We start from the raw sequence: 16,723 nt of genomic DNA, 5'->3' as shown, positions 1-16,723 counted from the left end.
CGCAATTATTCAGAGTATATATGCATGTACACGTCTCTTTTTATGGGTACATATCCTGGGAAACACATCCTTAGAAATGTAGCTACAATAAAAGCTTTGTATTCTGATCAGACCTAGAAAACAAAGAGGACACAGATAACCGTGTTTGGGGAACACAGAGGGGCACTGCTCGCCAAGAAGCCATCAGATTTGGTTCCAGTGTAGGGTGTGCCATGAAATTCTGGAGCCAAGCACATTAGTTTCATCACATTTTTGCATTAATCACATTCTTTCACAGACTTCACAGTTTGATTGCCTGATGTTTCCAAATTTCTCTGCCCTAAAGCAGATTTGTCAATGGCTTAATCAAAGTGTGGTGCATGGTGTCGCTGGTGCAGTGACAGCCTCACCCTTCTACCTGCTCTGTGTTGGGGTTTGTTGTGTTTTATTCCTCTGGGCTTGGAAGCTGCGTGGGGGTTTTGTTGATTATTTTGTATTCTTGGTTGCTGTTTTCCATGAGAATTTCTCATTTAAGGCACGTTAGTGGTGATTACAGCCAGGGTGTGTGCAGAGGTCCAAGGCCTCTGTACCTGCAGGTAGGTTCCCATTTCAGACCACTGATGTCGTTCAGGATTAAGGGAGAGAGGCTGATACTGGTTCTTTGGGGAAAATGCTTCCTCCTGGTCAGAGGTTGGTGGCAGGGTCCAGCTCCTGACTCACTGACAAGTGCTGTTTAAGTCCTACTCAGCCTGGGCTGAAGTCAGGTGTTAAAGCTGTTGACCTCTGTCAGGTATTAAAGCTTTTCTGTCAGAATGGAGGGTGGCAGACAGTCAGTGGTGTGGGAGCATGTTCTCTTGGCCTGCAGAACTAAAAGCAATGTGGCAGATGGCTGGCAGGGTGAGCAGCATCAGTCCTGGAGTCCAAGCTAGACAAATACATCAAAATGTTTTTCCTGAAATGCAGAGAGACCCTGGCTGGGATGATCAGGGAGTTTGTTTACATTTCTTGCATCCATAATTTGCTCAGCTCCCTTTTCCTTCCCTGCTGCATCATCCCAAAGTCAGTCCAGACTTCAGCAAGTCTGCAGCAGCATCAGGGACAGGGTCCAGCTCCTGGTGCCAGCCTTGTCACCCTGTGAGCAGAGCAGGGTGTGAAGTCTGGCTGCTGAGAGGTGGCTTCTGCCCTGCTCCTGAGGGAGACTCCTGAACCCAGAGAGAGCTTCTTGCTCTCTGCAGGGGTGGTGTTTGCTCATCCTGTCACTGTGCTTGCACTGGTGGTTATGGATTAAACCCCACCTTTATGGAGTGGCCATAGAGCTCTGAGGGCTTTGTGGAAAGAGCATTAACTTGTTCTAACGTAGCTGGTGTGTGAACTAATTAAGAGACTGAAATGAACCCATCTGAACATCCATGAAAGGTAAATGCTGCAGATGCTCTAAGGATTTGAGGTTTTCTCAACACCTCCAGCTGAGTTGAGACTGTAAATAATTAATTAATCAGCCTGACTTCAGCTTTCATGGCTTTGGAGTTGTAATCTATTTGTCAACTGCTTTCACACTGTCCATGACCTCCTGACTGCCTTCTCTGGACCATCACTGTTGGCTTGTCAGACCTCAATTGGCAGTCCTCAAGACTGAAGCACATGAGCCTGGAAGGCCTCACACACATTCCTGACCTCCCACAGGATGATTCCTTTCTCCTTGCAGGCTTGGAGAGGAGGCCCCTTGTCTCAGAGTGTCAGCAAGGTCAGGGAGCCCAGGGAAGGCTGTGACACCTCCACTGATGCCAGAGCTGGGATAATCCAGCTGTTGGGAGCATCTCAGCTGGGTGTCTCGAGCAAAAGGGTTGTCGTGTGTGTGTTGCTTTGGTATGAATGCAGCTTTTGGGTACATTTGTGTAAAGTAAATAGCTATAATCCATGAAAATTCTGCAGGAATGTGGTCCGAGACACCTGTAAGTCATTTCAGGATGCCTGGTGTGAAGAATGAGCCTCAATTTGGCATAACTTTCAATTTCCTCCCCCCCTTGTGCCCCATTACAGTCTTGCTTTGAGATTTCTCTGAATAGATTAGCAGATGTCCTTAGAGGCATCTGGTGGTAAAAGCAAATTCAGTGGCAGAATCCATCACAGCAGAATTCTGTATATAAACTCCATATGATCAGCAAATTGTGGGCCAGCTCATGTTGGGGGTTTCTCCAAATCATCCCCTTTTGGCTCTCTCATCCTTCAGCTGGCAAAGTATGACTTAAAAGCTCACAGCTGGTGCTACGTTGCAATCCTTGTTCCAGGTCCACTATAATTAAGAGCTATCTTCCTTTCAGAGGAAAAGCTTTTTGCATTTCTCTGCTGCATAGGAACTGAGGGCTCCTGTTTGTGCTGCCTGCACGCAGCCACAGCTGGGCAGGCTGGAAATTCCACGTGTGCTCATCAGTCCATGGGCAAGGGCTGCTCTTGCCTTTTCCCAGAGTCCCTAATTCTGTGTCAGTGGAGCCACCAGGCCTCCTGGAGGTGACCCCAGCCTGCATCCCTGCGTTGTCATCACTGGAGAAGGCATCCAACGCCTGCAGCTCAGAACAAAACTCAGCAGCAATTGGAATTAATGCAGTTTGAAGAACTGAGTTGTTGGGAGTTTTACCTTGGCTTGAATTTATATTCGATTTCAGTAACTCTATTTAAGGGTTGGGCTTATATTTCATCTTAAAAGATCATTTGTACAAAAATGTTACATGGGATGAATTTCACAATTCCCCAAGCAGTTTGTTTGAGCTCCTTATCCCGGTCCCGGTCCCGGTTCGATCCCGTCCCTTATCCCGGTCCCAATCCCGGCCCTGATCCCGTTCCTTATCCCGGTGCTGATCCCGTTCCTTATCCCGGTCCCAATCCCGGCCCTGATCCCGTTCCTTATCCCGGTTCTGATCCCGTTCCTTATCCCGGCCCTGATCCCGTTCCTTATCCCGGTCCCAATCCCGGCCCTGATCCCGTTCCTTATTCCCAGTCCCGGTGCTGATCCCGGTCCCGGTCCCGGTTCTGATCCCGTTCCTTATCCCGGTTCTGATCCCGTTCCTTATCCCGGTCCCAATCCCGGCCCTGATCCCGTTCCTTATCCCGGTCCCAATCCCGGCCCTGATCCCGTTCCTTATCCCGGTCCCAATCCCGGCCCTGATCCCGTTCCTTATCCCGGTCCCAATCCCGATGCTGATCCCGTTCCTTATCCCGGTCCCAGTCCCGGCCCTGATCCCGTTCCTTATCCCGGTCCCAATCCCGGCCCTGATCCCGTTCCTTATCCCGGTCCCAATCCCGGCCCTGATCCCGTTCCTTATCCCGGTCCCGTTCCTTATCCGCTGGCGCCACCTGGCGGCCGCCGGGCGCCGCTCCCGCCGCTCTTGGCAGCAGCAGCCGGAGGAGGAGGAGGAGGAGGAGGAGGAGGAGGAGGAGGGGGAGGAGGATGGTGATGGTGCCCTTGAGCCGCAGCGGAGGAGGGCGAGGAGCACCCAGGACGAGCGGCAGAGGCGGCTGCCTCTCTGCTGCTCCATGTGCCTCGCACTCCCCGGGCTGCAACCGCGCCCAGCGGCTTGGGAGGAGCCGAGCCCGGGGCTGCTGGCCCCATCCCAGGGACGCTGGCCACCAGGTCTGCCCAGCCCCTGGGAGCATCCCAGTGCGTCTGAGTAAACCTTGAGTGAAAAGGGTTGTTTTGGAAGGCAGACGTGTCTTTAAAGAGCAGCTCCGAGGCAAACGCCGCTGTGAGTGCGTGCAGGACATCAGCATTCAGGGGTGGCACTGCTGTCCCCAGCAGTGAGGCTCAGGTAAACCCGTCCTTCACAGCCAGTAACGAGTACAAATGCAAGGCTGGAAAATCAAAGCTAAACTGTGTGTGGGCGTCTGAGTACGAAAGGATAAATCTAATGGAAATATCCTTCAGCCAAAGTGAGAAATCAGAGCAGGGCCTTTGCTTCTGTCAACAGAAAGGCAGTGGAAATGGAAGGGACAAGGCTGCCATTTCCAATTGCCCATCGCCATGGAAACACCTCTGGTGTCAGCGCGTGGAGGAGCAGGATGTGGGCACAAGGCAGGAATGGGCAGCTGGACAAAGGACCTGCTCCCAGCAGCACTTTGGGGATTTTTAAAGCACTTTGTGTGGGTCAGGAGGGGCTGAGGGCAGGACTGCTGACACCAGGGCTTGCAGTGGGCTGTCAAGGTATGCCGGGAGGCAGAGGCAAACAGAAAACTAACCTTGATGATTCTAGATATTCCAGCTCTATCAGTCTATCCAACATACCAGTTTAATGGGGGAGATCTCATTGTTGTTACTGAAGTGACAAAAGTCTTACCAAATTGGGGCAGAGGAGCCACGGGGAGGGTATAGGGAATGGCTTCATAATGTTCTGTACGTGTACATGTATGTGTAAGCTGTGTTCTGAGGGGGTGGTATGGAAGAGCAAGGTCATTGGAATAAAACCAGGAAGTGTAAAATGCTTGAAGTGGCGAAGAGAAATGTCTAAGAGCACTCAGAAAGGGTGAAATGATCGGATTTAAATGTGGGAGGGTACTTTAGGGACAAGTTTTGGTTAGGGGAGAGAAACCACAGGGAGAGAAACAGGGAAACATCTGTTGATGGTGTTGGGTCTAGAGTGATGATGAGACAGTAAGGTAGAGTTCAGGTGATGGGAGGAGGAAGATATCTGCAAGAGAGCAGGACTGCAGGCCTGGAAATTGTGGAGGACTGAGTGCCACCAGCAGCAGCAGAAGGCAGAAATAGCCAAGGTGGTGTAAGAAACTTGGACAGTCGTATGTTTCTGTGTGCAAGTTTCCCTTGGATTCTGAGCAGCCTTTTTGTTGGTAATTCAGATCATCTTTCATTCCTTTGCTCATGCTGGTCAAAGTTCTGGCAGTGCTAGTGAACAGGTGCACTCTCAGAAGGTCATTTTTATTGCTTTTTCTTCAAAAAGGAAGAAAGAGAAGAAAGGTGAGAGCCCAAGTTTGTAAAAGCAGATTGCAGCAGCATTAGCACTCTGAGTTGTGGACCTTCCCCAGCCCCACTTCTCTCCTTTGAGCACCCAGTGCAGCACCAGTAACTCTGCCTGGCTGTGCTGCCTGGTGCTGCAGGCGCTGTGCAGAGGGTGTGTGGCAGGAGGAATGTGTTGCTGCTGTAATGCAGCAGCTTTTAGACCCCTCCATGCTATCACTGAAAGGGGAAGTCTTGAAGCAATTCACAGTTTTCATTTTAAATTATCAAGAAATGCAGTAGAAGTCTGAACAGGAATCCGGATTAAAATCCTTTCCAGAATTTCTGCTAAGCTTCAGACTTTTTTTTCCCCTTTTTGTGTTCCTATATTATGGCTATATTTAATCAAACATAGTTCTACAGTGGTTTCACTTCTTGAACCACTAAGAAGCAGGAAGAGTATGTGTGTATGCTTTTTATTAGCCTTCCTTTCATAATGCACTTTCCTCCCTATAGAAATCTCCTTTCCTGCTGATTCATTATGTGTCAGGAAGCCAAGCGTGACATGTTAAAAGCCATCTTGATAGTGTTTGGTATTCAGTACTAACAATTCACCAGGCACAGGAGTCTTTCTTTAAAAGAGGGAGGAAGAAAATCTGCATATTGGATGTGCCAAGATAGTGGATAATTTGCATTAAGCATCCAGACATTCTTTTTTTGCAATCTGTCACCCTTCACTGGCTTTTTATTTTATAACCTTCATAGCATATGGGGAACATAAGTACCAAAAAAAAGTGGCACCACGTGGACAGAAGCTGGAGCCAGAGCCCTTTAGGATCAGCTGGAGCAAGGCTAGAGAAGGACCTTTCCTCAGCAGCAATTGATCCTCAATGGGACTTTGCAATGCTGGAAGGACCTGAAAATAATAGGCATGGTTCTCTAAGTACCCAGCTATAAAGCTGTCCATTATGCCTCAGTTCCTGGCTCACAGCTTGATTCAGACTTAAGAACCATCATCATGAATACACAAACCAGAGCTGTGATTCACTTCCCAAACTTGCCCCCTTGATGCTCTGCTCATCCCAGGATTTAGCAGCAGTGGGGAGCAGTGCTGCCATCCTGCTGTAAAACAGACTTTCTGTACCCAGCCACACGGACACCAGCTCATTTCTTCAGCAAAGTATTTCTGAAGTAACCAGAAATTACCTAATGCAAAGTTTCTCAATAACAATTGCAGTTCAGTAACTTTGTGTTGTATAGCTGAAAGCATCCAGAATAGTTGACTGCATTCTGATCTCACTGACAATGTATTTTTTGTAAAATTGCTATTTGTACATCACTTATTAGACATAATATCACTGGTGACAGAACAATGTATCTTCAATAATAAAGTGAATGTGAGCAGAGGTAGTGAAGTGGCAAGCGTGTCTAACTTAGATGTAATAACAGAGACTGAGTGTTAAGAGGAAATCCAAAACTGTGAATATACTAGGAAGCAAAATCTGTTGGGTACGATAACAATAAATGTGGTCATCAAACAAACATAGAGGGACTTATTACAAAACTATCTGCAGCACTTTAAATAGTGATATGGGGAAGAATCCTTGTAAACCTGATTTACAGTATTCCTGCAGGTTATCCAGCCTGGCCAATAGCAATGTGAATTCTGCAGTATAGAACTAGACCAAGATGACATGCTGTTAGGCAAAATGACATTAGTGGGTGAGGAGGCAATACAGCAACAGGTAACAAAAAAGCAATAAAACTGCTTCACAGAGCAGATCTAGGAGCTCTGTTCCACCAGCTGTGTGTGACACACGCAGTGAGCAGCATCAGAGACAAGAACAGAAGACTGCTCACAGGATATGCTGCCCCTGTGACCACAGTCATTAGATGTCACAAAAATCCCTCCATTTGCTTCTGATCTCTTGCATGGTGCTGCTTTTGGCTTGTGCCCCAGCCTGTGGCTGTACAGGAGCATCAGCCCAACCTGCTGTTGCCAGGATTTCCCCCCTTCACATCAGGGACCTTCACCAAGCAGGGATCTGTGGCTTTACTACAAAGCCTAAGTCCATGGGACTTTCAGCTTTAATTTTGTGTATTCTGGTTTAAGGATTTTAGAACACAACATGCAAGGAATGTGCCTTGATAGACTATGGCAAAGACTCTGCTGAAAGAAGCTGTCAGACATGAGGACACCTTGGAAATTATGTTGTCACTTATCAGCACTTTCCAAAATCTGCACATGAGCTGTGGTGCATTTAAAGGATAAATAAATAATATGCACATATAAATTGCTCAGAGAGACATTAAAAGAGACAGAAGATGCTTTGAGTCAGTTATTATGGATAAAATATTTTATAAGTGCCATTTCCATTGTAAGTCAGGTTGCAAATATCACTGTTATAGGAAATTCTGTAACTAAAATATTCTTTATTCAAATCATGTATCTGCATGCAGCCTAGCATTCTTATTTAAATAGCTAACAGGCCCAGAGAGTTCCCAGGAAAAGAGCTTCAGTTTGCAACCTGTTCTGTAACATCACCCACCTGTCCATTTTCCCAAATTACTGAAAGGTCATCCAAGTCTGAGGAGGAACTCACAGTGTCTGTTAGTCACTCCCAAAAAATGAATCAGCCTTCACTGCTGCCACCCAGGATCTGACAATGAAGACCTGGCAGAAGGTTTGCATTTGCTGTTACTCTGGTGTATTTTTGGCTGCTGATTTTACTACAAGGCTGATTTTGTTTTCATATTTGACAGAAGAATATTCCAAAACACTCTTTGGGATTATACTGCTTTACTTCAATGGAACCAAGTCTTTTGTTGGTTTGGGGTTTTCAGTGAAGGTTGTCAGCACTACAGAGAGTTGTTGCAGGTGCAGAGTCCCTGTTAGCAGCAGATTGAAATAGAGCCAGATACTCTGCTGAGGAATTTTTCCTCTATATATACCTAATTCAGGAATTGCCTTTGGATGCCTGTTGATACCAAGGAGCAGAGAATAGTAAGCCAGTATCCATTACTGTTGCTTTTTATAGGTCTCCTTTCAGTTCTGACAGAAAGCAGCAGGAATGGATTTTTGCTGGTAATTTGGAGTGGCTTTTGATGGCTTTGGCATGATATCGCACTTTCTGATGGGAATTTTACTGCTCTCTTTGCAGTTCATGGCATCAAGTGGACATGCAGCAATGGCAACAGCAGTTCAGGGTTCTCAGTGGAGCAGCTCGTGCAGCAGATCCTCGACAGCCACCAGACCAAGCCCCAGCCTCGGACACACAACTGTCTCTGCACTGGTACCTTGGGTGAGTACCTGGGGAGGGCACAGGGTGACTCAGCTTCAGCCAGGCTGGGAGCAAGGCTTTTAGTACTGAGGTGATAAAAACACTGTCTCATGAAACACTGGGACACAATGAACTCAAGAGTTGACAGGAGAAGTCTCGAGCATAAAACGATGCAGCTGGAACTTCTGGGGAAAATGTCAGTGCTTTCTAATAAACACAGTCCATACATGAGCTGCTCAAAAAGGTGCATTCTCTTCTACATCTGCAAATTCTGTTACCAAAGCCTCAAAATCTAATGTTCTTCCAGCTTCACCCTCTGAATTCCTTGCCCTGCAGCTCACTTTTTTGGAAGAGTGCTCAGGTGGTTAACTGCAAGGTATCACTGAGATAAGACAGTTCTTATTTAGGTAGCATGAAAATACAGATCTCTTTCTTGTTAAAGGAGATGACCTTGTTTTGGATGACACTACAGCAGCAAGAAACAGCATCCTTAGTGTTAGCATTTCCCACAGACAGTGGAAAGCTAAGTGATTCACTTTCCAGCTCATCTGCTATATAGCTGCTTCTTTCTAGCACTTTGGTCAAATAAAGTATATGACACATTAACTAGTCTTTAGCAAAGCTTATAAAGGAAAGTTGTCAATGCTTCAAAGGGTTATTTTTTTCTTCTTTTCTTGAGCAGTTGTATTATACAATCAAGGCTTAAAAAAGAATGATGACCTCTGAAATACCTGAGTTTGGATTAAAATTCACCCCTTAAGGCTCAGCATTTGATCCAGGCTTGCAGATCTGAACATGAATCCTTTTATTCTTCCCTTTGATGTTTTGTCTTGTGCTAAGTCTGCTCAGTGCTTTTTAACACAACAGTATTGCTTTGTTTTGTAACTGGCTTGCACATTGACACACACATTCCCAATCCCTTACTGTCATCCACAAATACAGCAGCATGAAAGTCTTTCTCTTGTTCCTGTTCATTTCTATACCTAGGAGAATAGAGAGATTTAATATTGTATTTAGTCTCAAAAGCACTGTCTTGAACTACTTTAAGTGACCTCATTCAAATCTTGAACGCATAATAGAGAAGTTCCTCTTCAAGGGCAAGCAACAAAAGATTCAGCAAATTGTGGTGGCTACAAAGGTGTTTTATGTTGCCCAGAAGATGGCATTTATAATTGTAGCCATGAGCTACAGTGATGAGGCTTCTTCCCCCTTCAGTCATTCTACAGTTCTGTAATTAATGTTCTTACCTCATTCCAGGGAAAATTAATCAATTAAGAAAAAAAAAAAACATCAAAAATTCATGGGCTGCTGTTCTTTAAACAGCAAAAGCAGTCCCTGCACCAGAGTTTGTGACTAAGGTGCCTTTGCAGACAGAATTGTTTACTTCATCCTGCCTGATTACAAGCTCTCAGGAATGCAGGTGATGTTACCTTTACAGACCAGTAATGTGCTGGCTGGTTTAATTCATGGAGGATTTTCTTCTGGTGGCCTTTGCTTGAACATTCTTCAGCAGCTCCAGTGCTGACTGTGTGCTCTGTGTGCTCCTCTCAGAGTGCAGAGTGTCTGTCAGCACAGGAATGGCTGAGAGTCAGACAAACATATCACCAGCCTTTTGGGAGGGCAAGAATGCTTTGTATGGATAATTGGTTACTTATTAATAATTTGACTGGCAACTGTAAGACACAGTGATGACAGGAAGATGTGGACTACAGTCTGGGCAGCAGGGTGATGCCAGGGACAGGGGCATGATGTGGCATCTGTCACCTCCAGTTTACTGCTCAGCATCCATGCCCCAAGAGTGGCTGTCAAACTTTCCAGCACCACCTGAGGATCTGTGTTCAGGGGCTGAGGAGTTGCCCATGGGGCAGAGGGAACAGGGCCCTGTGCCACAGCTGACAGCAGCAGCACTTGCTCTACAGACTTTGCACTGAGATTAGGCACATTTAAATAACTCTGAGACTTGTCACAGATGCCAATTCCCCTCTGCCTGATCGGGGCAGGGAGGAAGGGGGCAGGTGCTACATGGGGTGAGGGTAGGGGTCCCTGTGTGCTTGTTGTGAGGTTGCTGTTATTCCATGCAGTGGATCTGTGCATTAGACAGAACCTGTACTTCCAGCACTGATGAAAAATTAGTTTTATTTCCAAGATCTCTCCTGCTCTCTCATGTGTGTACTCACTTACTATCTCACGTGTATGCACAAGCACAGCTGTCCCTTGCTACAGGCACGAGATACACAACTAGCATTGATCTAATTTTGTATTTACTGAACAGCAAATACTGTTGTTTTCTGGCACAGGGGCAGGAAGCAGTGTGCATCACAAGTGTAACAGTGCCAAACACCGCATCATATCACCAAAGGTTGAACCAAGGACAGGTGGGTACAGCACTCATTCAGAGGTACAAAATAACGATGTCTCTGAAGGCAAGAACGAGCACAGCCATGGCAAAGCCTCCAGCCGAGAGAAGAGGAACGGCAAAGTGGCGAAACCAGTGTTGCTCCATCAAAACAGCACTGAGGTTTCTTCCACCAACCAGGTGGAGGTCCCTGACACAACCCAGAATTCTCCTGTGTCCATCAGCAGCGGGTTAAACAGCGACCCAGATATGGCAGATAGCCCAGCTGTCACTGGTGTGTCCAGTATGGCTGTAGCGTCAGTTATGGGAAGTTTGTCACAAAGTGCCACCGTATTTATGTCAGAAGTCACCAGTGAAGCTGTGTACACAATGTCACCCACATCTGGCCCAAATCAGCACCTTCTGTCCTCAGATGCAGCTGCACAAGGACTGGTACTTGCTGTGAGTTCAGATGGACACAAGTTTGCTTTTCCAACAACTGGCAGTTCAGAGAGCTTGTCGATGCTACCCAGCACTGTCTCTGAGGAACTTGTGCTCTCCACAACTTTAGAAGGAAATAGGAAAATTCCAGAAACCACCATGAATTTTGACCCAGACTGTTTTCTTAACAATCCCAAGCAAGGGCAGACGTATGGTGGAGGAGGTATGAAAAGTGACAGCATCAATACCAACATAAGGCAGTCACCCACAACAGAGCGTAGCTTCAACTTCAATACAACCCTCACAAAAGAAATTAAAACTGAGGACACATCTTTCGAACAACAGATGTCCAAAGAAGCATTTTCCTCCACTTCTGCATCTAACACTCTCACACTCAGTACTGGTTCAGGTTTACTTCCATCTGGAGGAGGTCTGAGCCCAAGTACCACCCTGGAGCAGATGGACTTCAGTGCCATTGACTCCAACAAGGACTATTCTTCCAGCTTCAATCAGACCGTCCAGAGCCCTCACGTCCATCAGACCCCTTCCCCCAGCTTCTTTCTGCAGGATGCCAGCAAACCTCTTCCCCTTGAACAAAACACTCACAACAATTTGAATGACACAGGTAGCTCATTTGTGAACACGTTAGGAATCTCCAATGTGAAAACAGAGTCCTCGTCCCAAACCACGTCCAACTGTAACGGCACAGTGGAAACCAGAATAGAGTCCACCTCTTCTCTCCAGCTCATGCAGTTCCAAGCAAACTTCCAGGCTATGACTGCAGAAGCTGAAGTTCCCATGGAGACCTCCCAGCAGGCAGAAGGAAATGAAAATCTACTTAAATCAGGGGATCTTCAAGCCTGCAACACAGAACACTACTTGCAGCCTGAGGCCAACGGGGGTATCAGGAATGGAAACAACCTCCCTATTCTCCAAGGAAACATGGTACAAGGACTCTATCCTGTGGCCCATGCCAGCTTAAATAACTCCTCCAACATGGAGCTTAACTTAGACCACTTTGACATCTCCTTCAGCAACCAGTTTTCTGATCTAATTAACGATTTCATATCGGTGGAAGGTGGGAGCAATGCTCTGTACGGACACCAGCTGGTGTCAGGTGACAGTGCTGGACTGTCTCAGCCTGAAGACAGTAACAGAGCGACGTACAACCAGGCCGAGATGTGCATTCCTTGCTGCAGCCCTCAGCAAGCCAACATGCAGCTCAGCAGCACGGAGAACGGAGCCAGCACCATGGCGTACATGCACGTGGCTGAGGTGGTCTCGGCAGCTGCGGCACAAGGCACTTTGGGCTTGCTGCAGCAGAGTGGGCGCTTGTTCATGGTGACGGATTATTCACCAGAATGGTCTTACCCTGAGGTAAGTCCAGGGCTTTTACTCACTCATGTTTGCTGCTTTATCTCGTGTTGCTTTGTTAATAAGGGAACTGTTTTGTTAAAGCTTTGAAAAAGCCTCTTAAAATATTTCTCTCCAAGTCAGAGTATTCAAGGCCGCTTGCATGTCTGAGGTGTACTTTTAATTAAGCACTTCATTATCCTGACAGAGCCCTTTCTTCACTTAGGAAGCATCTGAGCAGAAAGGTATTGTTTCATTGAAAGCCAAGTCTTCTCCACATGATGGCTTCATGGTGCTACCTAGGCCCAGTAGAGCAGTAGTATTTGCAAACTGGAGCTGTTAGTGACATTTGTCACTAACAAATGTCACTAACTAACTAAGCTGTTAGTGACATTTGTCACTGATGTTCCCAGGAGAGTAATTCAAGGCCTGCAGAGCCTTAATGAGTTCAGCATTTCCCTCCATCTCACTGATTTCCACAGTCACATGCCCCATAAGTTGAAAATGGCAGCAGCACAGACCTTGCTGCTGTGAGGGAATGAGGCTGTTTGAGCCACTAATGGGAAGAGAAGGTTATTTTGAATTAAAAAAAAAAAAGGTGGTAGGGGGTGTTTGTTTCCATAGGCCCGGCCTTCGAGCACTGTTGTGTGTGTACGGGGTGTGCAACAGCCGCTCCGGGCCGGTCTCCGTGTCCCGGCACCGCTGGCCGGTTCCCGGGGGGATGCGGCCCCACGAGGGTGATGGGGCCGGCCCGAACATTCCCGGCCTTCGCCGAGGGGCTGCCGGCGGGGCGAGCTCGGCAGGCCCGGGCCGGTACCGGGAGGGGCCGCAGCGGGCTGAGGCGGCACCGGGCTGGGGCAGCATCGGCTGAGGCGGCACGGGTCAGGCAGCGGCACCGGGCAGGGTGAGGCACGGGGCTGAGGCGGCACCGGGCTGGGGCTGCATCAAGCAGGGAGCAGCACCGGCTGAGGCGGCATCGGTGCTGAGAGCGACACTGGGTTGGGGCAGCACCGGCTGAGGCGGTACGGGGCAGAGAGCGGCACCGGCTGAGGCGTCTCGGGGCTGAGGCGGCACCGGGCAGGCAGCGGCACCGGGCTGAGGCGGCACCGAGCTGGGGCAACACCGGCTGAGGCGGCAGCGGGCAGGCAGCGGCACCGGGCTGGGGCAACACCGGCTGAGGCGGCACCAGGCAGGGAGCGGCACCGGGCTGGGGCAGCACCAGGCAGGGAGCGGCACCGGGCTGGGGCAGCACCGGGCAGGCAGCGGCACCGGGCCGCCCCGTGCCCCCGGGCTGCCGCGCCCGTGCCCGGCCGTGTCGCTGCCGGCGGCGGCCGCCCGAGGGCAGCACGGCCGCGGGGAAGGGGCTCGGGCGCGTCCGGCCGCGCTGCTCCCCGCCCTGGCCTCTCCTGTCACGCTTGGGTCTCTCCGTTTTTTTCCTGACAGGGAGGAGTAAAAGTCCTGATAACCGGCCCGTGGCAGGAAGCCAGCAATAATTACAGCTGTCTGTTTGATCAGATCTCAGTGCCTGCATCTTTAATTCAGCCAGGGGTACTGCGCTGCTACTGCCCAGGTAAGGGCTCTCCTACGTCTGGGGGTTTTGGAGCCTCATCATGTCATATACATGTACAAAAGTGCACTGGCATCGAGAAGATTTTCCTTTTTCTTTCACCAGTTTAGTGTGAGAACAACAATGTGGCATCTTGATACATCACAACAGATCACAACAAATACTATTTAGAATTGCTGAATTAACTTTAAAATAAATATTTGAAGTAATTTAAAATAATTCTAAGCCTTCCTTTTGTTTTGAAAGAGCAGATTAAAGAGTAGCTATTACTCAGGGTGCACTCACTGCTCTGCTGGCTCAATTTGCCTACGTTTTGCACTTTGCTACTTACTGGAGCACACCTCTAACCTCCCTACAGAGATTTTCAGTAGTGATGGCCCTCAGTATATGACTTCAAGTGGATGCAGAATAACTTGGTTTCATTGCTAGGCCCCAGCTTTCCACTGGAAATGCTGTGAGGCCACTCAGTCTTTAGAAACACGTGATTCTGCCTTTTGCCAGAATAACCCATTAGATGACTCTTAAGCTTAAAATCTCCATGTTTGAATATACCAACTGGTATTTTGGACTTTTGAATTGTCTAGTCACAAAAATTCAGCACCCCGTCTCTTCACCTTCTCCCAGCCCAATATTTAGCACATGGGGTAATTCTTAGCTGGGGGTTTCTGCAGGGAGTTCTCTGTCTTACAACATGTACTTTCCTTGTAGCTCATGACACTGGGCTTGTGACTTTGCAAGTTGCCTTCAACAATCAGATCATCTCCAATTCTGTGGTGTTTGAATATAAAGCCAGAGCTCTGCCAACCCTGCCTTCCTCCCAGCATGACTGGCTGTCCTTGGATGGTAAGAAGTGTGGGATATTCCTTAAGAAAGCAGACCCAATGTAGAACTGTGAGTGACAGAGCAGCTCCTGGGGGGGAGGGATGCAGAGGGGCAAGTTTGTCCTGATGGGAAGGGCTGTGGCAATGTTAATCAAAATCCTCTAATTGAAAAGATTTATTAGCTCTGTTGGTGTGAACAAAATGTTGCTGTCTTTTATACAGGGTGACAAAGAAGTGGGGTTTTTTGTCTGAATAGAAAGCTGATCATACTGCCCAGTTTCTAGGAGAGAAGCATTTACCCTGGAATTGTCTTTCCTGAGAACTCTGAAACTTGAGCTTGCCTAGAAAAATGTGTGTTTATTTAAGCAGAAAATGGGGAGATATAAAGGCACAGGAGAGACATGCTAAAGAAGTTGGGATGGTTCTACTTCCAAAGAGCAGCATGGAGACAGAGCCCTGTGGGTATTGCAGAGTGAAGAGGGGTTTGTGGTGTGGCTGCAGAGGCAGGGTTGCAAACAGAAATAGAACTGGCTCTTAACAAGGAGGGGCACTACATCTTATGTTCAGCATCAGAATCGAATTTGCTTGACTTGAGAGGATTGTGAGAGTCTGTAGGTGCTTTTCATCTGCTGCTAGGGGCTCCTGCTGCCTGTGGAGTGCAGCTGATAGGTGTGATGGTGATTGATACTCAGCAATCTCTCCAGGGCTGGCATGCCAAGTGGGTACGTTTTGAATCCCTTGTTTGACGGTTCCCCAGTGCTGCTGAACTCGGAGGAGCTGAGAAGGTGGCTGTGAGTGCTGTCTCTGGTGTCCCTGCAGTTTCTCTGGGTGCTCTTGGTTAGCAGCCCAGCTCTCAATTAGAGGTTGTTATGCTGTGGTGATGGTGGAAGGGAGGGGGACTGCAGCAGTGAACAAACTAGGGCATTGCTAAGGGAGGGGAAAAAAAAAGTAAGAGGACCGCTGCATTGCAGAGGCCCTTCAGGGAAAAAGACTGAATAATTATACTAACCATGATTTATCAGAAGCCTCTGCCTTGATGCACAGTGCTCCAAAGGGAGCAAATTACACTGTTATTTAAAGGACCAGCTGCATCTTCTCATTTACTGCTGGAGAACAAATGTTAGCTTAGCTAGCCAAGGTGAAAACTAATGTGAGTTGATTCTATCAATTGAATAAATACACAAATCCCTGACTTCTCTGTTTGCTTTAATTTCCCTGCTTAAAATCCTTGCCCTACTGATTGTTACGTAGTCTTGAGGGAAGATTTCCGAGGAATATTTGTAGTCACAAAATATTGACAAGAATTTAAAAATTCTTTTTAATTAACTCAGGGGAACACTCTGAGTTCCTTCGCACCGCATTGTTAAAACAGTTCATGATTCCAGATGGAATGACCACTGCCAGAGAGAATAGAGCTAACAGCCATACCCCAGGAGCACCCTAGGAAAAAACCAAGCAATTTCCATCTCATCTAGGTTTAGATAAACAATTCCCTTCCACAAATTTCTTTAAAATAAAGTCAAAATCGCTCTATATGTGAACTCTATGTTTTCAGTTACATTAAGACAAAAATCACTATTTTTTTAAGCACAGCACAAGTACTGGCCTTTGGGATCAGGGAACAGTCCTGCTAATGACTGGGAAGGGTTGTGAGACCATCTCTCACCACACTTCTGCTTCTAGGAATTGAGCCAAGTGTAGGAATGGGCAGAGAGGGAGTCTGAAGGCAGCCTGTTCTGTGCCATCCTCTGAAGGGCTCCTTCCTTCATCAGTGTCTGCTGTGCCATGAAGGATTGTGAACCCTCTTCTGAACTATACAGAGATATTTGTTTTATTCTGAGTTTTCCTTATTTCACACAATGAGTGAGTTAGGTCTTTTACAAATGGACAGCTGACACCAGCTGCTGATGTTCTTGCATTTTTTTCTACTTAATTTGAATAGTGGTATTCTTTATTTTCAAAGCAAACCTTTTTCTCATAAAGGAAGCACTCTCATGTGACCCT

General features: G+C 47.6%; 1 protein-coding gene across 7 annotated transcripts in view; it reads left to right on the top strand.

Annotated features, from left to right (window-relative positions):
• CAMTA1 (calmodulin binding transcription activator 1) overlaps nucleotides 1-16,723 on the top strand; it is a 237,669-nt gene that overhangs the window by 183,606 nt on the left and 37,340 nt on the right. For all 7 annotated transcript variants that reach the window (XM_064397114.1, XM_064397110.1, XM_064397109.1 and 4 more), the window contains 4 exons: nucleotides 8,083-8,223; nucleotides 10,500-12,355; nucleotides 13,775-13,901; nucleotides 14,607-14,741. In XM_064397114.1, the coding sequence (XP_064253184.1) occupies nucleotides 8,083-8,223; nucleotides 10,500-12,355; nucleotides 13,775-13,901; nucleotides 14,607-14,741 (2,259 nt within the window). The remainder of the gene's footprint in view (nucleotides 1-8,082; nucleotides 8,224-10,499; nucleotides 12,356-13,774; nucleotides 13,902-14,606; nucleotides 14,742-16,723) is intronic.

The sequence above is a fragment of the Passer domesticus genome, chromosome 22 (genome assembly GCF_036417665.1).
Source record: "Passer domesticus isolate bPasDom1 chromosome 22, bPasDom1.hap1, whole genome shotgun sequence".
In the NCBI taxonomy this organism is placed as follows: domain Eukaryota; kingdom Metazoa; phylum Chordata; class Aves; order Passeriformes; family Passeridae; genus Passer; species Passer domesticus.
This window is presented reverse-complemented; position numbering and strand designations above follow the sequence as displayed.